The sequence below is a fragment of the Leuciscus leuciscus genome (genome assembly GCF_965113295.1).
Source record: "Leuciscus leuciscus genome assembly, chromosome: 2".
NCBI classification, from domain to species: domain Eukaryota; kingdom Metazoa; phylum Chordata; class Actinopteri; order Cypriniformes; family Leuciscidae; genus Leuciscus; species Leuciscus leuciscus.
The window spans coordinates 42,015,177-42,040,804 of NC_138726.1; the positions used below are offsets into that span (position 1 = coordinate 42,015,177).

General features: G+C 36.1%; 1 protein-coding gene across 1 annotated transcript; it reads right to left on the reverse strand.

The window, feature by feature from the left end:
• Window positions 1-13,205: 13,205 nt before the first annotated feature.
• foxb1b (forkhead box B1b) lies at window positions 13,206-15,040 on the reverse strand. Its single transcript, XM_082161676.1, has one exon. The coding sequence runs from the start codon at window positions 14,784-14,786 to the stop codon at window positions 13,896-13,898; it is 891 nt and encodes a 296-aa protein (XP_082017802.1). The 5' UTR covers window positions 14,787-15,040; the 3' UTR covers window positions 13,206-13,895.
• Window positions 15,041-25,628: the final 10,588 nt, after the last annotated feature.

The window sequence follows — 25,628 nt, forward strand, 5'->3', positions numbered from 1 at the left end:
GGATGTCAAATGAAGGAAACTCCTCAAGCCTCTGTCACTCACACAGTTGTCATCATAAAAGGTGGTTGTGTATCAAAAGTGATAAAATTATTAGTTTGCTTCTTGCTAACTAATCATTAAGATCATGTTTCACCCTTCTTACAGAGATTTATAAATGCAGAATGTTTAGAAAAAACATTCTGGTTTCATTTATATTTACTCTCTCATTTCAGATGGGTTGTTTGATGCCTCTCTGTCACGAGGAGACGTCGTGTTGAGTGCTCGTTGGGGACTTGCGCTTGCCCCGTGGCCACGAAGAGAGTGCAGTGCTCTCTCTCAGCCTACAAACAGAGACGCTTTCATTTCCGCGCCAAGCGCTTCCGCCCTGGGTGAGTTTCCCTATTTTTTTTTTTTTATCTCTCTCTCTCTCTCTCTCTCTCTCTCTCATTCACTCTCTCTATCCAAACACACTCACTGCAATGGTGCTGTTACATACACACTATCAGTAAACAACAGATTTAGGCCTAAAACAATGTGACTCCCTGTAGACTTCAATTATTTATAAAATCAAACAAGTACGGCTGTTTGTTATGTGGGCGGCCTTTGATGAATATAAGATAAATGCCCTGCCTCAGTGAACAATCCTGCTTCCTTCCAAAACCAAAACAAAGTAAACTTATGCAGAGGCCGTGCACAGTGTCCTTCTCGTGTGTCAGCCGACCTCTCAAAGACTGATTCTAGTTATATCAGTGATCTGCATATTTGAATGCCTGTGCTTCAGGTGAAGTACTTTAAAGCAGTATTAAAATGAGAAATAATTGGTAAAGAAAATGATGTGAACACACTACCGTTCGAAAGTTTGGGGTTGGTAATGCTTATGCTCACCAAGGCTGCATTTATTTAAATAACTGTTCATTGTTAATTAACTATGCTAGTTTATTTTAAAATGCAGTTGTTGACAAAGCTGAATATTTAGCATTATTACTCCAGTCTTCAGTGTCACATGATCCTTCAGAAATCATTCTAATATGCTGATTTGGAGCTCAAGAAACATTTCTTATTATTATCAGTGTTGAAAACAGTGTTCCATTTTTGTGGAAACTGTGATTTACATTTACATTTAGTCATTTAGCAGACGCTTGTGATACATTTTCTTCAAAATTATTTGAAGAATAAAAAGTCAAAGAAACGTTTAGAAATATTTTTTTAATTGTTTGAAATAAAAATATTTTGTAACATTATAAATGTTTTAACTGTCACTTTTGATTAATTTGTAAATAATGCATCCTTGCTGAACACATTTTTTTTTTATTACCTCAAACTTTGTTCTTTGTAGACATGTGATTTATACTTCTTTAAGTTATGTCTGTGTCTGTGCCTCCATACTAAAGTACTGTGAATAGCCCCTCGCTAAAGTGGAAATACAGAGTTAAAAAAGTGTTCACTAACATAACTTTTGTATATTTCTAGGCTGTGTCCAAAACCAAAGGCTTAACTGCCTTGACTTTTAAGGAAAGGAAACTTTGCATTCAGACATGTCTTAATGCTTTCAGCATTTTTCTACACGTTTAAACCAAGTATGGCAATTCAAGGTTTGGGTGGTACAGAGTGCTGAATCTGCGAGTGAGATTAACTGTCATCCATACAGACGCACGCACTGATCTGAGGTGTGTGTGTGTGTCTGTGTGTGAGCTCTTGGAGTAATTGATGGAGTTGGATGGGTATTTAATGTTGCGTGTTATGATGCTTGAGATTTTATTACGGAACTTAATTACTTTTTTGTCCTTTGTTTTCTTTACGAAACAGTCTTGCCACAACAAACAGAATAACATCTCAGGAAATGCTTAGGTGAACATTGTACCGTCCATGAAAGGAATTACATAATGAATTTAAGATGCTTAAAGCACAAAAAAAAAAACATTCTGTAAGTCAGCGTTATCGTCTGAACAGAAAGAGATTGAAGTCCATTATCATGTAAAATTATTATAATAGCATAATGTGGTGAAGCATGTTTATTAATACTTTGTGGGCTAATGGGTGACCACAATTAGGAAGCTGAAATTGAAGAAAAGGAAAGTGTTCATTTACATTGATTCAGTTGTATGGATGTTAATTATATTTAAGTTATTATTGGAACAAGATGAGGTTGAGTAAATTATGAAAATGTAAATTTTTTGGGTAAACTATTGCTTTGAGAGTTATGACTCTATATGCTGTATGACAAAAGTTTTGAAGATAAATGTTTGATTTTAGATATCATAAAGCAATTATTTACCTCAAACATTCCCAATTTAACAGCATTCATAACTGTTCTTTCAAGCATTCATTTATGTCATGAGTCCTTGAGTCATGAGACATTTTTCTGTATAATTTCACAATTATTGAATTCAGATTCATCTTACATCTTTTTCACTACAAAAACAAGAGGAATAATTCCAAAAAGACTCTGTGATCCCCAAAAGTATTCATGTCTGATGTGTGTTTTCTTTTCTGCACCACTCATGGTGTTTCTGACGAAGAACAATGAGGATATATCAATGAGCTCCGTGGCCTCTGTCACTTCTCCCATCCCCTCGTCTTCTGCATGCTAATCAGCGAGATGGGTGCACCGCCCTGCTAGATTATTATAAATGCTGTTTATGGTCCTGCTATGACAACTGTGAAGGGCACGGCAAAGAATTTATCATGGGACGGTTTCCCTAGCGTCAAAATGCGTTATGGTATTGTAAATGACCCTTGATAATGAAAGAAGATCCTCTTGTTTCCTGCAATAAGAGTGAATAAAACATCAGGCACTTCACAGGTTTATTGTTCGAGCATGGCTCATTGCGATTTGACTTCTCATTACAAAAGATTTTTTTCTTATTTCACTTTTGCGGAAGTCATATCGACAAATAAAACATCCATCACCTCCAGTGTTAGCTCAGTAAAAAGCAATCTTGGTTTTGTTTTTAAAGCAACATCTTAAAATTTAAACATAATCCACAAAGCAGTTAAATTAGGCCACCATGCGCTCTATATTTTGTCCTGCCAAACGGGTAATGATACATGCTAACGGAGCCAAGCAGGGTGCAAAGCTCATATGTTTGTGTAAGTATGCAAACATATGGCAGTGATGGAGAGGGAGGCATGGCCTCAGGGAGCCCTCGGCAGGAATGGCACCCTCTGCATCATGGCTCCTCTACAAAGGCAGTCGGAGACGCTCCACAGACCTATCGGCTTCTTCCTTCTGTCAGTTATTTGTTAACCAAGCAAGTGCTAAAATAGAAATTTTGGATACATATTCAACTGTTAATATGTAAAATAGTTTTAATCTTGCACACACACAAAAAAAAAAAAAAAAAGCTTTTTTTTTTCTAACTTAATTTTTTTTATTTGTGATCTATTCATTAGTGAATCTAAACATGAAATGTGAGTTGTTAGAACACTTTATGTTCTGTTCTGTTTATTTTTAAATAATGTTATTTAGCATAATCTACACTGTAGATAATGTAACCAGTATTTGTTCAGATAATGTAGTTAATGTAATGTAGTTTCTGAATTAAATACAATTATTCATTTGACTTGATTTAATTTTTTAGGCTACCTGACTAAACTAAACTAAACTAAAAGTATGTGTTTTTAGAACATGAAATGTTAGATAGAATGGAGGGTCTAACAATGTCCAATGAATACAGTCCCAGACCAGATCAGTTTGAGCTTTACAGCCGACAGTAAAACATTTTAGCGGTGAAGAAATTTGGGTCTCGTTGAAATCTGGCCCCGTGTTGTCATGGATGACATACGGTTATTTTTCGTGGGGCTGAAACATATTTTATCATAATCAGTATATGACGAGAGAGTGGGGCCTTCACACATCATTGACTTTTCTTGCTTAGTTAGATGGTGAAGGTCAGAGTTCTTAGCCTTTATGGTTGTTTAACTTTAAAGAATTATGGCATGTAAAGAACACACCCCATTTATTTTCTCCTCAATTGGAGGCTGGATTCTCGAAAGTACAAAGTGGTTTTCTTTACCACAAAAATAGAGGAATGAAATACTTTCAGATTTTGAATCTTAAATGCTCATTTAAGAAAACACAGTAGATATTATTCAATTAATTTCAGGGCATGGATCAAAACATAAGATTGAATAATAATGATACTCATAAAATCAGGTATCGTTGACAGAATGTATTTGAATATTTTATATTTATCAGTGGTTTATAAAATATGAATCTGCAATCACACACGGCTCTGATGTCAATCGTTTATTTTCTCTGTTATGTTACCCTACTTTGGTGTAACATTTCATCCGTCAGCCACTGATCGGTTAATGTAATTTTTTGCATTGGATTACCAAGTTTGAAAGAGCAGTGATTATGACCACTAGAGGGAGAGAAGAACCATAGTTATCAGTGAATACAAGCTCAAATAGTCCTAATCTGAGCCCAGAGAAGATCAATATATACATATGTGTGTGTGTGTGTGTGTGTGTGTGTGTGTGTGTGTGTGTGTGTGTGTGTGTGTGTGTGTGTGTGTGTGTGTGTGTGTGTGCTTGTGTAATGGTATAATAAACACTTTAGCATATTCAAAATGTATAATTTTTTTTATCATGAATTTCGATGAAAAATGTTCCCGCTTTGTCCCCGCTTTTGATCCACTCTTCAACTCCAACCTACAGCTGGAAAAAGATAGTTATAAGGATTTTCTACTTGGTGGCAAGTCCAAGGAAAGCTGGGAGGTTTGTTCTCTGTTTCAGACTTTTAGGGACTGACTATGTCAGAACCTCTTGTATAGACTTCAAAGCTACCTGTGAATGAAAGCTACCCGTTGTTCCTTTCAAACGCAAACTTGGTAAAATTAAAAGTGCTTCACAAGCGCATTAGACCACCAAGCTCTGAATTACCACTCCAATAAACAATGTGATGTTGACACCGCCCCCTCTTCAGTCCTGTGGAGCTCTAGGGTGGGAGTCTTTCTCTTTTTCAGTAAGAGGCTTTACTCCAGTCTTATTTTACCCTTGTAACTGTCTCTTGTTGTGCTGAGTTGGGGTCTTTCTGGGTGTTTTAATGAGTCAGGAGTGGGCACCGTGACCCAGATATATAAAATCAATCATTTCAGGATGGTGACCACAGTACAGTGTACTTAAAACTTTGACTTACCGTCAATATAAATGGTCATTTTGCACTAATTTTGAACCAGAAATTATAGAATTTTAACTAGACAAAAAGGCCTTTTTTTTGGGAGCACATTTGGTTTGATTTTAAATAAACAGTCACAGAAGATATTTTGATACCTATAAACCTTGCTTAAAAATGTTTGAATGTTATGCATTAGTTAACAAAATATCAAGCGGTTTATTTAAAAGAAATAGAAATAACACAAGCAGACTTTTAATGCAAATTCACCAGTGTTCATTCTGTCACGCTTCTCTTGATGTAAACTGATTTCACGAAAAATTACTTTTGAGATCAGTTTGTTTAAAAGTAATTGGAAAAATGGCACTTTATCACTTTTCCAATGTCATATGATTTAATATTTCGTCTAATGCAATCATCTATTTATGGATCATGCTTGAAGTAAATATTCTACACAAATATGTTTTTCTTTAATGAATGGAGAAAACTGTTCCAAATTTTTTTCACTGAAATTCATGACATTCTATAACAGGGCAATTGTTAAAAGAAATGTTTTATTTATAAACAATTTACTTTTAAACTGAGAATTGATCAATGGCCAAACTTCCCACTGATGATCAGAAATGTAAACATTAATAATGAGCCTGTAATTAAACCATCAGAACTTTATTCAAACACTGTGTCATGAATCAGACGGTTTATGAGTTCCTGAGAGCTTTGTTTGTTGTAATGGAACTTTACCAGGAGGCAATCTGTTGTCACGGCAATCAGCTGCCACTGCTTGAATAAATCATTCTATTCAGCTTCAGCTTGTTCTGTTTGATTTGCTTTGACCTAAATAGTACAGCTCGCATCGAGGTACAGTTGCTCTTTGTGTGTGTCCATCTGTACCTCTCAGACTTTCTAGGAAAAATGAAGCCTGCTGTTTGCATTTAGTTAAATAATCAGATCTACAGACTCCAAATGTATATCCTGCAGTCAAGAACAGCGAACAATAACTAAAAAAGTTAAATAAAAATCTGCAGAACGTTATTTAAATGTGAGATTTGTTTATTTAATTGTTCAAGCAGATTTAACTCATTAGAAAAAAATGCATTTCATATTTTTGCATATGCTGCTTTTACATATAATGCCTGCTAGTGCTAAATTAAATAAACATTCAGTTTTTTTTATTGTAAATTAATATTGTAATATTTTATCATAGTTACAGTTGAATTAGAGTTCTGTATCCTTCTTTGCTCTAGATGGGAGAATTGGACTTTTCAGAATGAAGACATGGTCAGTTTCCTCCATCCATTGTGTGAAAATTGGCTGAAGGGTAAAGGGGAGCAATCAAATTGACCCTTATATAGAAAGAGTGCTTTTATGGAGGCTTGAGTAATTCACTCTCACAGAATACTAACTGCTTCCACCACATTCAGCCCACCTCTTTCTTGAGGCCACGCACCTGTGGAAGATAGAAACACCAGTCTCTGCCCATCCAGGTGTCAGTCACACTATCATAATGCTCTATGGTTCTGTGTTCAAATACCATCTCATGTGTTATTTAAAGTCAGACTACAACATCTACAGAGACATGAAGTGTTTTTAAGAGTTAAAGGAATAGTTCCCCCCCCAAAATGTCAATTCTGTCATCCGTTACTCTCATGCATGTCGCTCCAAACACATAAGACTTTCATTCATGCAAATGAAGATATTTTTAATAAAATCTGAGAGATATCTGTTGCTCAATTGAAAGCATGCTCGAGTTTCCAATCACCAAATTTGAGTGCTCTATGTATGTTCGATGATCAATGTTTACATGTGAATAAAAGCCTAAATTAAATCTGTTCATTATATAAAGCGATCACATCTCTTCAGAATACTTGGATTAAACCTCTCGATCTTCATGAATGTTTTGAAGTGTCAGAGTTTTGGGTGAATAGACTTTCAATGGGGAAGAGAAATCTCTCAGATGACAGAATTTAAATTTTTGGGTGAACTATCCCTTTAAGAGCCATCACAACATTTACCCCTGGTTTCACAGACAATGCTTAAGACTAAAATCCCAGACTAAAATGCATGTTTGAGCTGTTTTTACTGAAATATGTTTTAAAATATGTCAGTGCCCCTGTTTTGTCTTTGATGCACTCCAATGATGTTTTTTTTTTTCTCTAATGTACATTTATAAAAGCTACTTAAAGGGATAGTTCACCCAAAAAAATATCCCATGATTTACTCACCCTCAAGCCATCCTAGGTGTAGGCTTTGACTATCTTCTTTTAGACAAACACAGTCGGAGTAAGATAAAAAAAAAATTATTGCTTTTCCAAGCTTTATAATGGTAGTGAATGGCGGTCCAAAAAAGTGCATTCATCCATTATAAAATAATCTATACGACTCCTGGAGGGTTAATAAAGTCCTTCTGAAGCGATGGGTTTTTGTAAGAAAATAGTAACCCCTAACACAATGTATGACGTAGGAGTAGCGTAAGCTTTAATGCCTCTCGTGGTTCAAACAATAGTTTATAACAGTAGTTTCAAATATGTATATGTTTCACATCGCTACGCTAAATTTTTTTTTTATATATAACTCCGATTGTATTCGTCTGAAAGAAGAAAGTCATATACACCTAGGATGGCTTGAGATGGTAAATCATGGGGTAATTTTCATTTTTGGGTGAACTATCCCTTTAAATATCCTAATCGAACTAAGGTGTAATCCTGGCTTAATCTAAGCCCTGTTTGTGAAACCAGGCCTTAGTGTGTTATGTAAAACACCATCAGCATCATTTTAAACATTCAGCACAGCTTAGTTAAAAAATGGAAGATATGCTCGGAGTTGTTCCAAAGAAACAAAAGATTTGAAAGGCAAGTGATTTCATGGTAGTTCAAACTACACTACTCATTACTAATTATCTTCTCATTGACTTTGTAAATACATTGACAATAGAACAAAGTTAACATGAACAAAGCACAGAGGAGTTAATCCCAATTACAAAAGGTCAGTTATTAGTTCCTGACATTGGGAAGGACTTAACACAGATCAAAGAAACTCAGGCCATTGTTATGAGCCAAGCAGAAAATGTACTCTTCCTTCCTGTTAATGCAACATTGGGAGAAGATATTTTAGGAAATGTTTCAAAGCTGTAAGTAATTTGCTGCCTTGGTTAGTTCATTTAATTCTGTAGTTTGTTACTTGCAAGGTTGTATTATAATCATTTGAGTCTAAATTTTGATTTAGATACAGGTTAGAGATTTCAGTGACCACAGAGGATTTTAATACTAAAAACATCATTTGTGATGGGTATGCTTGTGTTCCTTCTTGGACTCCTTAAAAATGTGACTCAAAGCTGGAAGCAGCACCTGACCCCCAGCAATTCGCAACCCTAACCCTTTATCTGTCCATCTCACTCTGTTCACAGAAACACGCTGCCCTCTCTCACCTCAGGTGTGACTGACTCTTTGAAGTGTCATAGAGGTGTTAGTGTATGAGAAACAAGGAAGATTCCTGCTCAGCCTAAATCAACTTGTCAGTCAGCGGCTGCAGGGCAAACGGCAGAGCTAAGCCTGTCATTACACTCGCACATTTAAAACACCACAACACCTGAGACCAGAAGACGCCCCAGAGCTTCAGTTAAGGTAGGGTGTTAATTGAACTGTTATTGTGAAAATGGCTATTTGTGTGAATGGGTTGTTTGGAAAAAGTAACGTCGTAAAAAGTGTAGTTATGACAAATATTTAGCTACCTGTTTATCTACTTGCCAATAGCTGATGATGAGCGATATTATGCTCCTAATGTAAGAGTTTCAAGGGACAAGCAGATTATTAGTTTGTAGAGTTTCACACCTAAAATTTTACTTTTTACCAATTGGACCAACTTGTGACAATATTTCCCTAATTTAACTTGATTCAACTAAAAAAAATTCTTGACATTCCTTGACAATTAATGCTGATGCCTCTGGAGCCCAGTAAGTGATTTCAGTGTTTTCAGCATTACACAAGGGCAGCACCTCAAGGCCTTGTCATCTTTAGGGAACTGTCAGTCATCTGCTGTTACAGTATGAGGGTCACTATTGGCGCCACCTTATCAGATCAGAACCAGACTTTGTAATATTGAGTGTTCAGACACTGAACTCCTTCAAGGCTTCTTCTTATTAAGCCCTACAACAAAACAATTAAGTTTGGAGTCAGTAAGATTATTCTTTTTTTCAAAGAAGAAATAATATTAAAATATAAAATATGGTTTTCTCTTTTGATATATATTTTATAATGTAATTTATTCCTGTGATGGCAAAGCTGAATTTTCAGCAGCCATTATTCTAGTCTTCCGTATCGTGATCTTTCAGAAATCCTTCTGATTTGGTGCTCAAGAAACATTTCGTATTATTTTGAATGTTGAAAACTGTTGTGCTGCTCAATATTTTTGTAGAAACCATGATATATTTTTTCAGGTTTCTTTGATTAATAGAAAGAAGGATTTTTTTTTTTTTTTGCAACAATGTAAAAGTCTTTACTGTCATTTAAAGGACAAGTTCTGTATTTTACACTTAAAGCCCTGTTTTCAGATCGTTTCTGATGAAATACAATGGTTAAGATTGAAATTTGGACAAATGCTGCTGGCCCGAGAATTTTCGGTTTCTCTGGTAGCACCCCCCCACCTCCACAATGGTTGCATAGGTGCACTGGAATAATCCTTCCTAAAACGCATTAAACTTTCGTTTACAAAGACGTGAAACTCACCGAGTGGTCAGGGGTGTTCACTGATATGCTCACACAAAAATCGCTGCAAAAGATGCTTTCCAACAGGTTTTTATCGTAGTTTTTCATCCAATACAAGTCAATGGAGTTGGACAAAAACTACGGAAACCGAAAATTCTCGGGTCTGAAAACGATCTGAAAACAGGGCTTTAAGTGTAAAATACCGAACTTGTCCTTTAACTGTCAATAACCGTATTAATTTCTTTAAAAAAATCTTAATGATCACAAACTTTCGAGTGATACAAAAAGTACAACCGATTTACTGTTAAATGATGTATAAGAAGGTCTATCATTTCAGGTGATTGTTCATTTGCCCATAGTGCTATTAATGATTGTTCCTCTGAAAGAGACAGAAACTCTAAACTATTGTACTTTTTTAGTGTTTTTGGCATTGGGCGTCAGCCACTTTTACATTGTGCGTTGTAAACTCAAAACTTAGACACACAAAAGCGTGCTGTTCTTCTCACTGGAGGTCTCTTAGTGAGACAAAGCAACTGCATTTGCCCACTCACAACACCAAACACACAGACACGCAGGGGATTGATCACTCAGACCAGCATCGCTGTATCAACGGACCCAGTCGCCTGGCAACATGCTGAAAGGCCTGAAGTGCATTGACGGGACACAATAGTCCTGGCCAGTGTTTGCTGGGTGATGTTTTATGGCTGACCAAACAGTTCTTACCGCTCTTGCTCTACTCCAAAAACTTGAGAATGTTTACTCACAGCACTTTCTTTTAAATCGTTTTGTGATCAGTCATCTGTTCAGCTTACAAAGGAATTAGGAAGGTAGTCGATTTTCATTTTAAAATTCCATTTTATTCTAGAAACTTTATAAGGCATCCATAATTTTGACAGTATTTATTTTGAGTATTTTACTTTACGTCAGAAGCCCAATGGTCAGTGGATGACATTTGTTGCTTGAGCTAATATTGGCAGTCCCTCCCAGTGGTGTAATTTGTCTCACAGTCTCTGCTTAGAAGCATGAATTAAATGTTGACACAGTGATTTCATGCACACACAGGCGTTTGGCTGGGTCGAGCAGAGAGTCTCCCTTTGCACCTGCTGCTTCTTTCAGCTACAGCCATGCTGATTATTACGGGTTAGCTCAAATATCCTTGCACTGTGAATCCTGTACAAGAATCCAAGAGAAATCAGGGACATTTTCCTGTTCAAACAACGCCTTGTGTTGTCTGCAGAGTTGTCTTATCTCACTGTTTCAACTTTAATTTCAAAACAGGGCTTGTTTTCATACTGAAGTGCTGTACTTTTTAATACTTAGGCCTATTCATTTTCATATTTTTTTAATAATAATAATATTTTTTAAAGATTCTTGGAAACTATATGGATAAACACGGTAGATTTATTGATATTACCTCAATTATTAATTATAAAATTTCCAGATCAGAAATGCACAAATGCAAAGCATGCACCAATTTGTATTCATTTCACATTAGTTTCAAAAAAAAAAAAAAATAAAAAAAAAAAGTTAGATGTTTGGCAAAGAAAAACAAAATTTAAAAACAGTTATTGAAGAGTGAAGACTTATGAACATAGAAAGTGTGTGTGTGTGTGTGTGTGTGTGTGTGTGTGTGTGTGTGTGTGTGTGTGTGTGTGTTCATTTGTGTGTTTGATTTTCAGTCTCCAGGCTCCACAGCTTGTTGATTTACGGCCATATAAATATCCTTGCCATCCCCTGCCTGAGCATGTTCAGGTATTTTGCTCATAAATATGCACGCCCCAAATTATTAATGTCACAGTGAGAAATAAATAAGGCTATTTAGCTTACTGCTGGAAAAAAAATCTCCCCAAATAAGTTCTGAGAGTTGATTTCAAGCTTGATGACATTAGTTTTTCTAGTGTGATTATAAATAACAGGTTCCTTTCCATTCCATCTCCTGTGTACAGGTTAAGGCTGCAGGCTCATTATTCAGGCCACTGGCCACATGCATGAATAAATGGATAAATTACACATGCTAATTACCTTGGATGTTTCTCCATAATGCATTATATTAATTAAATGCATGCCAGTGTATGAAATGTGACTACAAGGTACAACATACTGTATCGAACAAACAACCTAGACTAACCTTCATCTGTGTCAATACATAATAGCCACTAAGACTGTGTCTTAAAGAGTTTGACCAACTAGCAGCAAGACAAGAGGTAATTATTCTTAATTTTTCAATTCAGATTAGACCAAACTACCATTTTATGTAACAGACTTTAAAAAGTTAGGACCAGAAAATAGATGACTATAATTTGAAGACAAGTCTACGTTTATGCAACTGACCACAGATCATTTATGGCATATGTTAGCCTATACATTTGCTTTTTACATTCTATATACATATGATTGTATGTTGTGCTGTTATTTTTACAGCTTAAGTTAATGGTTTATTAAAATGCTGCAGAAAGACAGCAGAAAAAATATATTATTCAGTCATTTCATAATTTAAAGTATTAATATTAATGTATAGGCCTATAAAAAACAGCTGCGTTTTATTTTGACTGATAAAAATGTATTTAAGTTGAGTAAAAGTTTAAAATAGCAAGTCTCTTGACATTGTAGTTCATAGATACATGTATTTACGTGGGATCAAATTATTTAGCCACTTAGAAATATAAAGAATCTAATTGCAAGAATATAAATGAATATCGGTGTAGTAAGTCACTTCCCCTTAACTTTACCACAGGTATTTCATTACATCAACTATGTTCCAACAGTTTAGCAAACCATAAAGTTTCCACAAGAGTGTATTGTTTAAAAAAGAATAATAATTATTTCCCTTGAAAAATGTTGTTGTGCTATTTTTCATAATGCCACTTGGGTTGATATTTCGTTATCCAAAATAATAACGCATACATTTTTATTAAATTGTATTTATTTATTTTATAATAAATTATTAGCCTATTATTATTTGTTGTTGGTAGCCTACAAATATATTTTTTATATATATTTTTGGGTCCGTGAAAATTTTTTTATATAAAGACTGTCAGTAATAAAATTTTAAAATTGCTATGCGACAAGTCATCGACTGAGGAAGTAAGCTAAGTATGCAATTCTGGCCCGTTTATTTCAGATAAGTTATACTGGCCTACACTCTTTAATTGAATAAATTCCCCACCGATCTTACTAAAGTTACAAAGCATTTAAACAAGCCCTCCTTTTCATCTTTAATCGACAACCAATTGTCCACAACAAGTGGTCCGAGCTCAGAATTTTGTCTCTTCCTTTTAATTTCACAAAAGTGTTCGCTGATTGTATTGTTGTTATGCTGCTGATTCAAATATCTTACTCTGTATGTGTCAACTCCATTACACAAATTAAAATGACAAGTCTCAGGATATTTTAATAAGGTTTGATGACAAAGTTTATAATTTATTTCAGGTGTATACGTGAAAAGCAGCATGCTATAGTACATAAGAGCATGTCAAACATTATACAGAAAACTTATATACAACAGCTTTCACTATATTTTCAACGAAGCTGATAAATTAGACTGAGCATTGTTCACGGAACAATATCTCTTGCGATATTTGTAACGTCACACCAAAAGTGCATTGTAGGAGTATTTCCATTTTTATTTTTCTACACTGCCACACGGAAAAGCTGCAGCATCTGTGCTTATACATGCAATCCTAAATCCCTTTTCAGTTCCTTTACTTGGTGTCGATGAGCTTTAATGGGTAAGCAGCCCAAAATTAATTATAAGATACAAGTAGAATTATCTACATGGAGAATGTATTGTAATTCATAATCATACTTTCCTAAACTCTTTACGATCTGTTCTAACATTTTCAAAGTCAATTGTGCATTTTCCAATAAGATTCTTAAACTTTAATAATATGAGGTAGCCTAATGACAAAATGTCATTGAAATATTGAGCTAATAATCAAACTTAACAGAATGTTTAATTTCACTGTATTTCGAGAAAATTTAAACAAGTCAACTTTTTTTTTTTATTTCAGAGATATAGCCTATGGTTTGTGAGTTTTCTTGTCTTGCCTTTTTGTCGAGTGGATGTGTAAGTAAAGTTTCAAGTCCCACTTAAAGTTCTAAGTGACCTCTTGACAGTGCACGGCGGTCGAATGGAGCAGCGAGGTCGGGCTCGGTGTGGCAGGGCTGCTCTGTCCGGGAGAGGTCGGGCTCAGGGACTGCGGAGAGCCGGAGAGGAAGGCTGGAAGGCGCGCCTGCAGCGTCGAGATGGACGGAACCGGAGCCGGGGTGGGTTTGATTGGTACGGGGATCGCCGGTAAACTCTGCCCGCTATGACTCAGGGATTTGAATGGTACTCCATAGGCAGTATACTCAGTGTCTATCACATTACTGCTATACATGTGGGGCCAAGCCGTGGTCAACTGATTGTGTATTTGATAACCCGTAGACATGGACTGCATGGTAGAAAAAGCAAGACTTCCTGGCATTTTGTAATCTCTGGCAATTATATTTTCAATGGCAAAGGGGTGTTTGAAAGTGGAGGGTTGTGAGACACTTAAGTTGTAGCTGGTCATCTGAGGTAGATGTGTCCCTAAAGTTGTCATTCTGAGTTTGGCTTGTTGCTGGAGGTAATGCGCCGCGTCTGAGGGTTTGTGCAGGTGCTCGGAGGTGATCATCACTTTGAATCTCTTGCGGCGCCTCAAGAAGCTCCCGTTTTCGAACATGTCACCGCAGCTGGGATGGAGAGCCCAGAAGCTGCCTTTCCCCGGCTGGTCCGGTCTTCGCGGGATCTTAATGAAGCAGTCGTTGAAGGAAAGGTTGTGACGCAGGGAGTTCTGCCAGCGCTGCGTGTTATCTCGATAATAAGGAAACCTGTCCATGATGAACTTGTAAATTTCGCTGAGCGGGAGCATCTTCTCCGGGCAACTCTGAATGGCCATAGCGGTTAGCGAAATATACGAATACGGCGGCTTCTGGTCGCTGTACGTGTTTCTTCCAGGACGAGGCATTTTCTAAGTGAATTAGCCTACCTTAAGTTTACAGAGTCAATGACGAATAGCTTCAGAACACTCCGAGTTTGTTGAAAACGTCACACTGATCCGAAGTAAAAAGTCAGACATCTTAACAAATGCAGGTGCTTCAGGTGACACTCGCTTAGCTGTCCATTCTTGTAAAAGTTTTGAGCAAATTATGCAGTTCGTTTCATTCGTTTGTTTTAGGATTTTGTGAAATGCTGTCCATTAAAAAAACTTAAAATCTCAACGTCTTCTCTCATGGCCTCACTCAGAGTTAGTTCTCTGTGTGTGTGCTAAAGTCTCTGAGCGTCTGTCCCCCTTTTTCTGTGTCTCTTCAAGTGCTCTCTGTGTTGTCACATGACAATCTTCCTCAAAGGAGGGGCGCGCGCACTGTCTTCTAAACAGTTTTCATTTACACCTCTTTCACGCGACCCGCTGAACCAATAAAATTAATCTCCGCCGGAGAACAGAGCGCGGCAAGAGGCGACTGGATGTGAAATGCACCTGGCTATTTTGTTTGTGAACTTTGTAAACGCAGCATGATGGCACACTGGCTGTCATTTAGGTGGGGAAAACTAATGAGGAGAAGCCTATGACATCTCAGTAGCTCTGGCGTAAACCCTTAGCTTTTCGTTTAAGCTCAGGTTGACGTAGTTTAGGCACCACAACCATTATAACCATACTAATTAAAATCTTTTCGAAATTATTCTGAAGTGGATCTTTTCCAGTTTTGTTTTTATTTCTAGCTATTTGTTATAAAAAAAAAATCTTCTAAGGCACGCTCCTAATTAATTTAATAATTAATTAATTTTTATAGGCTAAATTAATAATTAATACATTGACTAAATTTTTTTCCGTGTCATTAATTTTCAACTCAAATTCTTCATCAATTTAATTCAATTTCTTCATCAAATTCAGCGTTCTAAAACGTTGGCTACATCTTCCTTACTTTGGCGCCGTTTGGTATTATTCAAACTTTAAGCCACCAATTTAACTTAAGATTTCAGTTAATGCGCTCATTTTAAGAGGGTAATGTTTTGTATATATAGCCTAATCATATTAGCCGCATGTCTTTCTTTATCAGGAGGTCCGATAGCCTACTTAACTTGCTCGTATTCTTTTATATGTAAAGCTAGACAATCACTCAGGACCACACACAGGCAGATTCCCATTCACACTGCTGAAGAAGTGAATTTATGTGTATAAGCGCAATTGCGATACATGCTGGAATACCTTCTAATGGGCGTGTTTATTATCGAAATGAGTTTGAGTTAAATCCACTAATGCCTCGAAGATTCAGAGTGAAGTTTTGTAGTCGTTATTTATTTATTTATTTATTTATTTATTTATCATTTAGAGCATCAGCGTGAGGATCACATTTCATAAGCAAACTATTTTATTGCTAATTAAGTATTTTTTATGATTAATACGTTCATAATTATTTAATGACGTTTAACAGATGAAAATGTGTTTTATGCCTAAGGTGTTAACTTCATAGGTTAAAAGAGACTAAGTTCAGATCATCAGTTAAAATGAAGAATAGCCTATAGGCTATTTTAGAGAAGTATGTTAAAAATGGTTTGATTGCCATGCATATATGGAGAGTTGTTAGCAATTTTAATATCATTGTCAAGTTTTAAATAATTAACCGCTTCACTATGAAAATAAAGTACGTGGGATAGTCGTGGAGAAGTCCTGCATTACAACATAATAATCTGTATGTCTCAATCCTGATTCCTGTAGATGAGGACTGTCATAATTGGTCCGAGGAGGGGTGACGTCAAGGGCATTTGATTGGAGGATGAACCTCCAAATCACAGACCAAATTCTTTTACCTTTTTATTTGGCATACTAGGGGAAGACATATTATGAAAAGACATATTAATTCACAGTCTTAGTAACAACAATAAATAGTTTTATGCATTTATAAAAAATGTATATGAAGAAAACAATAAACTTAAAATACAATCTAATCTCTAATTAATCAGCATTAAAAAGGAAACAGTATTAGTTAAAATGAGGTCAATAGCTTTTTAAATAGCTTTAATATAGGTTTGTCAGCACCATATTGTAGTTTTTTTTTTTTTTTCTGTTATGGGATGTTAAGTGAATATTTAATCTGTATTATTACTATTGTCTTTTATTGTTGTCATTCCATTTGGACAGGCATACAGCTGGAGGAAGGAAGCAATGAATTATCTCGAATGTACCAACATTATCTGACCTAACTGCCACACTGTGTGTGTGTGTGTGTGTGTGTGTGTGTGTGTGTGTGTGTGTGTGTGTGTGTGTGTAGATGCTGCAGTTAACCCTTGACCACTAGCACTGGGTAAGACTGGGAGCAGGTTGATGCTGTATTCCGTGATGAATGATATTTAGTCTAATGGAGAACGTGACGCATCTGTGTCTGATAGATGATACTGGCCTGTAAATACAGCCCTTGACACAATGATGTCTCATTCTTAGCCAGGCTTCTAGAGCCTGGCTTTTTGTGTTCTGTTTTGAATATCTTTTATTCGGTTCTTTACTGTATTTATTTGTCTTTTACTATATTTTTTTATTCCTTAATCTGAAAGTTATGTTAAAAGGTGTTTAAAATAATAAGAATGCAGGGTAAATGTTAAGTTATCGAAACTTAAGTTTCAATACTAATACAACTTACAGTATCAATACTTTTATATTATAGAACTTGATGGGGAAGCTATGACAGGTCATGAAGAGTTCATGAAGATAACCGAAGATCTGCTGCCTCTGGCTGTCAGCATTACAGCAACCAGGCCTCACCTAAGCATAGGGCAACAATTTGTAGTATAAGAATGACAACAGTCCTGATAAAGTGCTGACAGTGTTGTATAGGCAAAAGATTCCTGTAATAATTCGCTGAGGTATGTAAAAGTCAGTCAGTCAGTCAGTTTTATTTATCCCCTTATAGGGAAAGTAGTTTGCAGTATCACAGACATCACAATCACAATCATATGGCATATACAAATTAACAATCAATAATTAAAACAATTCAATCTAATTTGCCCTGACCAGACCAGCTGACCATCAATCAAGACTAGGAGAAGAATTTAAAAATCTAATTGTACACTACATTTCTAAACAATTTGGAGCCGGTCATATTTTTTTTATGTTCTTAAAAGAACTCTCTTATGCTCACCAAGGCTGCAATTATTTGTTTAAAAAATATACTTAAAAACAGCAGTGTGGAATATTATCGCAATGTAAAATTACTCTTTTCTATTATATCATACCTTAAAATGTAGTTTACTCCTGTGTTGGCACAGCTGAATTTATTTGAAATAGAAATTAACCATTTAAATTAATAACCATTTTGATTAATGCATCCTTGCTGAATAAAATAGTAATTTCTGTCCAAAATAAAAATACATTTTTAATGTTTTAATGTATAGTGAAGATCCCCTTCTTTGATTTTGTACAATATAAATATGATAATAAGCCGTTATGTTTATTACTTTCGTCTGTTTTGTTTCTATTTACATTCTTATTTAAGATAATCAGAGTAGCACACACCAAAACGTGTAAACCAAAATATGGGATTTTTGATTAAATAGTTCGATTTCAAGTTTGCTAACACTCTGTCAGTGAAATTGTAGACTGAAAGCATTGATGGGCCAGTTTCCTTCGAATACAGCTCTGAGTTATTGTATTCGATTGTAAAGTGGATTATTGACCTCTCAGCCTCTTATGTTGTTCTCAATAGTCATAATAACACACTCCCTGTGATGTTTGTTTCTGCCCTCCTGTTTATTAATGCTCAAGCGTGTCTGCTTAGAGGTGTGTGTTTATGTATGAATGTGTCTATGCGCATACATTATGCTCTCTGCAGGCTGTCTGATAGAAGTCTGTGTGAGTGGCTCTGAAGTGCGATGGTTGATGATGAGCATGTTTAATGCAAGGATGCAGCTCTTCCTCCTCTTAAGCTGGCTGTGCATCTCTGGTCCTGCTGCAGAAACATCTTTCTGATGGTAATGAGACCAGAGAAAGTGTTGTGCCGCGGTGTGAACCCTCTCAAATGCAGTGGTAAGGTGTGACCATGCAAAGGTATTTCATTACAAATAGCCTTGCTATGTTTCATTCTTTCATTTGGTTAAAAATTATGTTGCAGATGCCCTTGTTGCATTTAACTAAAACTATTCAAGATTGTTTGCATTCATTGAAAATTAAATAAAGCGGAAATTAAATTAAATATAAAGATAAGATGAAGAAAATTTAAACTTAGGATAAATTAAATGAAAATTAGACATGTTGTCTTGGCTAACTGAAATAAGTTATGTACTTAGTAAATGATAAATAAAAACAAACTAATAAAAATGACAATAGCACATGCCACTAAAACTTAAACTAAATTTAAAACGAAAACTGAAAATATATAAATGAAAGCTCATCAAAATATTAAGTATGATACTTAAAAGGGGGACGAGTTGTAAATGTAATGGAGCATAAGCTCTGAGTTCTTTAATTGTCACCCTCCCTTCCACTCAGAGGGCATCGTGAATATTTAATAAATATTGCAACATCATTTTTCCTCTGGAGTCATCACAGCTCTAGTTGCATTGTGAATTAAATGATGAGCAACATTATGGGTGGTACCCACATTCTGTGATGTCTGGAGAGTTAAAGCAATATCTCTCTGATCAAAGAGCATTAATCAGGAGGCAAGTCTATGCTCGCTCAAAAATATGCCAAGATATCTCTTTCAGAAAACATACTGGGAGGAGCTATTCTAATTAAGAGGATTCAGCAGCCCTTTCACTTATGCTTGCATATTCATTTCAGTAAATGCACTATGCAAATCGAATGTGGTGGTGTGGTAATGCTCTGTTAATTTATTCAAATGTATCAGAGCAGATTTCAGATTTATTAGAAGACTTGTAAAATGGACCACTCTAATTATGGGGCTGTCTCAGCTAGACCACTTATCTTGATGTGCATTTGTGTCATTGTCAGACTCTGAAGCTTATGCTGTGTTTGGTTTAGATCAATAGTAAATGCCATGTTCTATATAATAAAATAAATCTAAATGCTTGCTTATGATAAAACTGAATACTGAATAGGAATGTTGTTTTCTTTTTTTCTTTTTTCTTTTTTCTTTTTTCTTTTTTTCTTTTTTTCTTTTTTCTTTTTCTTTGTTCAAATCTCACAATTATGCATGTTTGATTTTTAATTACTTAAGTTAAAGGGTAGAATTAATTCATTTATAAATAAATATAAATAAATAAATTATATAGGCCTATTTATTCATAAATAAATAAAATTTAACATCAATAATAATATTAATAATAATTATTATTATTATTATTAGCAGTTGAAGTGAACTGCCAGAAAACACATATTATTAATAAATACATTGATCTAAATTAAATGATCCAATACCTAATGCTATCAAGCATTCGTGAGTGGATAATACAAGATGTTGTGTGTTCTTATCCCGCCACTGATGACCCAGACTTTCTTAAGTACACGCGTAAATACATTGTGCTGTCTCTCCATCATCACCACACACAATCATACTCTTACTACCACCCTCTCTGCACCTGCCATATTAGCAGGCTGGATTTATGGCATCATTAGCTTAAAGTATTAGATATGCAGGGATAGACCATGACTTTTATTAATTAGATTAATCTAGAGGCCCTTACTCAGAGTGTGATTAACCCCGCATGCCTCAGAGAAACATATCTGTCCTCTTGCCAAGGCTTTGACATGAGTGCCACAGCACGACCTCTACCCATCCTATTTATTATGCAAACCTGGACCTTTTAAAGGGTTAGTCTTTGTAAGGAAATATCATGTAATAGAATTGATTTGAAAGAAAATATCATGATAAAGAAGCTGAAAAACACTTCTTTTGTCCTACAGTGTAAACTTTACATTCATCAGAAATAACTGTTACCACATTGTATCTGCTACAAAAGCAAGTATAAGCACATTCTTTATCATAATCATGCTGTCTGTCTGCATGAAATTGCTTGAGCGACAGAACCAGTCTACAGTCGAGCCATAGAGAGAGAGGCACAGAGCCAAGGTGATGGATACACCACTGTGAACAGGAATAAGTGCGTTTGTGTGCTTGATAAAGACATGAGAGTGGCGAGAGGTGGAGACTGAAGCTGATTAAAGGAGGGAGAAGCTGCACTCCATCTTGTCTTGTGTCTTGCGTGTCTTATGATATCTTATCATTAGTTCCCCTGACAGTGATTTAGCAGCTGCTATTCTCTCTCATTGCCAGGGAACAGTGTTTAAAAGTAACCTTCTTTTAATAATCGTGGCCATTTGTCACCTCCGCTACTGTCAGAGTCGAGTGGAGGTAGTCAGACAGTACTTTTGAGGTGTGTGTGATTTTCCGGCCTAAAGGTCTCAGCGGGCTCAGTCTAGATAGAGGGGTCAGCAGGCCTTTAGGAGAATATCTGAACCCTTACATCCACTCATGAAGAGTCCAATCAGTCAGATGATGAATCAGGGTCAACACTGAATCAGAGGGGCTTATCTGGGCCACTTTCCTGATACGCCTAAGCATCCCGGCATTTGTACCTAATAGAGCAGGGGTGTTCAAACTGGCATCTGGGGACCCTCAGGGGGGCACGATGGGGTAATAGGGTAACATTTGAGAGAAAACAGTAAGAAATAAACTTCTATTTAGCATGAATGCATTAAATTGATTTAAAAATAAAGTAACAAAGACATTTACACTCACCTAAAGGATTATTAGGAACACCTGTTCAATTTCTCATTAATGCAATTATCTAATCAACCAATCACATGGCAGTTGCTTCAATGCATTTAGGGGTGTGGTCCTGGTCAAGACAATCTCCTGAACTCCAAACTGAATGTCAGAATGGGAAAGAAAGGTGATTTAAGCAATTTTGAGCGTGGCATGGTTGTTGGTGCCAGACGGGCCGGTCTGAGTATTTCACAATCTGCTCAGTTACTGGGATTTTCACGCACAACCATTTCTAGGGTTTACAAAGAATGGTGTGAAAAGGGAAAAACATCCAGTATGCGGCAGTCCTGTGGGCGAAAATGCCTTGTTGATGCTAGAGATCAGAGGAGAATGGGCCGACTGATTCAAGCTGATAGAAGAGCAACTTTGACTGAAATAACCACTCGTTACAACCGAGGTATGCAGAAAAGCATTTGTGAAGCCACAACACGCACAACCTTGAAGCGGATGGGCTAAAACAGCAGAAGACCCCACCGGGTACCACTCATCTCCACTACATATAGGAAAAAGAGGCTACAATTTGCACGAGCTCACCAAAATTGGACCGTTGAAGACTGGAAAAATGTTGCCTGGTCTGATGAGTCTCGATTTCTGTTGAGACATTCAGATGGTAGAGTCAGAATTTGGCGTAAACAGAATGAGAACATGGATCCATCATGCCTTGTTACCACTGTGCAGGCTGGTGGTGGTGGTGTAATGGTGTGGGGGATGTTTTCTTGGCACACTTTAGGCCCCTTAGTGCCAATTGGGCATCGTTTAAATGCCACGGCCTACCTGAGCATTGTTTCTGACCATGTCCATCCCTTTTTGACCACCATGTACCCATCCTCTGATGGCTACTTCCAGCAGGATAATGCACCATGTCACAAAGCTCGAATCATTTCAAATTGGTTTCTTGAACAGGACAATGAGTTCACTGTACTAAAATGGCCCCCACAGTCACCAGATCTCAACCCAATAGAGCATCTTTGGGATGTGGTGGAACGGGAGCTTTGTGCCCTGGATGTGCAATCCCACAAATCTCCATCAACTGCAAGATGCTATCCTATCAATATGGGCCAACATTTCTAAAGAATGCTTTCAGCACCTTGTTGAATCAATGCCACGTAGAATTAAGGCAGTTCTGAAGGCGAAAGGGGGTCAAACACAGTATTAGTATGGTGTTCCTAATAATCCTTTAGGTGAGTGTATATTGTTACAAAAGACTTCTATCTCTATATTTCTTTCTCTATATTTGAAATAAATGCTGTTCTTTTAAACTTTTGATTCATCAAATGTATCCACAAATATATTAAGCAACACAACTGTTTTCAACATTGCCAATAATAAGAAAAGTTTCTTGAGCAGGAAATCAGCATATTAGAATGATTTCTGAAGGATCCTGTGATGATGTAAAAATTCAGCTTTACCATCACAGGAATTAATTAGATTTTAAAATAGAAGAGTTACTTTAAATTTTAATAATTTGTCACAATATTGCTGTTTTACAGCATTTTTTATTATAAATGAAGCCTTGGGGAGAGATTTCTTTCAAAAGCACAATTTTATATATATTTACTTAAAAATATTTTAAATATTTCACAAAACTTTATGCATATTTGTACATAAAATATCTTTTTTAATGTTTTGAAAATATTGCAACATTTGTATTACATTTGTAATACAAATATACAATAAAATGCAATATAATACTGAAAATGTTTCTCTTATATTCTATTACAGTTTTTCTAAATTGCTAAAACACTAAACCCCATTCTCTGAATCAAATTCTCAATAGCCTAAACAAATTTGTCGAATAAATCACTCTCTAACATTAAACAAGTTCAGGTAGTTAAAACACTGTTTGGAAATCTTTTTTTTTTTTACTCTAAACGCATTCTCACTCACTAAAACACATTTCACACTGTGATGCACTCATGTTTCAAAATGCTAAACACAGGCAGGCAAAAGTTAAACACAACTACAACACTCTTGTCATTGTTTACACACAACGACTCAAAATTGTTCACACTTATTTCTAATGATGTAACCAAACCAACTGTACATAATACAAGTCGGTTCAGAGTGCCTAAATTGACTCAAAATGTTGCACTGAATGTTGCTACCAACAATGGATGGAAACAGGAGGGAGAGGAGGAAGAGTATGTGTGTAAGAGGTGGTGAACAAGGAGGAAGAGGATGAGGACGAGGAAGAACAGGTGTGGAGAATGTTATCAATGCTGGATCTGGCTTTAGTTTTTTTTTCCCTTTGCCTGCAGAGACGTCATTGTCTGTGATGTGGAGAAACTCCTCCAGCCTGACCCAGCGTGAAGATGTGTTGCTGAAGCAGAATAAAATCTCTCTCTCTGACCTTGAGTTTACAGATGCGCAACTCATCTGAGTGTCCTTTACTGTAACATGCTTTTCATTTAGAGTTTTTTACTGTAACCTTTTTGGCTTTCGCAGTTGGGTCACTGTATTTTCACAGTATACAAGTGCTGAATTTACAGACATTCAATACTATACTATAATCAGTGCAATACTATACTTGCAGTGCATACCGTATATAATTTATACCCACTGTAAGTTGTCATTACTATAATTGTTTTACATACAGTCATTTCAAAATTTGTTTAGTCAGAGGTTCTCTGAATGTAGTTTAAAGATTTGGTTTTGTGTTTAAGGTTTTGAGAAAGTGAGTGATGGTTTCAAGAAATATATTTTAGCAATTCAGAAAACCTGTAATAATAAGTAAAAATGATACTACATTAATTTCATACAAAGAAATCATAAAAATTATAATTCAACAATAAAGTATTTTGATCATTTATTTAGGCTTCATCACTGTAACACATAAAAGCTCATCAATTTAATTTTAGGAACAACATGTCTAAAATGACAGGTGCTGTTTGTTTCACACAGTATACATACATGAATATGTAGGACTTATATTTAGCTATAGCTATGTAAATAGCTTTTATGATATAGGAAGGTGGTCCCTCCCAAGTGCGCGTGTGTGTGTGTGTGTGTGTGTGTGTGTGTGTGTGTGTGTGTGTGTGTGTGTGTGTGTGTGTGTGTGTGTGTGGGTTGTCATTTAAGTTGTGTGAGTTTTCTATGTTCATTGTGTGCTTGTGTATGCTATGTATGCTAGTCTTGAATCTTCATATGAGATTGATAATAGTGTACAGATAAGGTTTATCATGAGTCACTCTGACAGCAGTCATTTTTCCTCAGCCTTGTTTCCTCCAGGCATCTGTGTTCTGTAACGGCAGTGCGTTGCAGTCTTCCGTATTCGTATACTCTGCTTGCACATGCAAGCGTGTGTGTGTGTGTGTGTGTGTGTGTGTGTGTGTGTGTGTGTGTGTGTAGTCTTGCCTGCATGTTTGAGGAGAGATGAATGAGACTGTGTTGGATTCGGTGTTGTTGGTGCGAATGTGTTGACATTTTGTCAATAGAGTATTGGCATTCCGGTTAAGCTGAGGATTAAGTGGATAAATGTGTAGTAAATGGATTGTTTGCTGTTGTGCCCACAATAAATCAGGTAGCGCCACTTAAACGCACACACATACAAGGTATAGGTTGCTCTCTTTCAAGTTATTACTTTACAATGGCAGAAAGGCCAGTTCTGTAGTGCCAAAGGCCATTAAGATGTCAAACATGTCAAATTTGTACAGCGTTTAAATTCATTTCATGTGCTAAAGTGCAAGGTTGAACGCAAGTGTGAAATCTTAATTTGAAATCTCTCATGAGTAAAATAACACCACTTCTCATGATTTAACTGTACCTCCAACTTCATACGATGTGTAGTTCTGTAAAAATATTGGATTTCATTCGTCTATGCTCTGCTTAATCTGATAATCAGTGTGAATTAAAACATTAATGTAGTTTCCGCAGGGTTAGGATGAATGATAATCTATATGACACTAATGGAATGTGTTCTATGTTCAGCAGAGGTTGAACAAGTCATGAATCAAGAGATAATCAGAATGCTTTATGAAAATAAGATCTGCACACTGCACACTGTAAATTAAATGGATGTCAGTAACTTTTCTAACTTGTATTTTTGGACGGCTGATATGGGAATTAAAAAACAAATGTGATGGTTAAACTAA

Bases quoted from the DNA above. Each gene is read 5' to 3' on its own strand.
- foxb1b (XM_082161676.1), bottom strand. From the start codon at position 14,786: ATGCCTCGTCCTGGAAGAAACACGTACAGCGACCAGAAGCCGCCGTAT.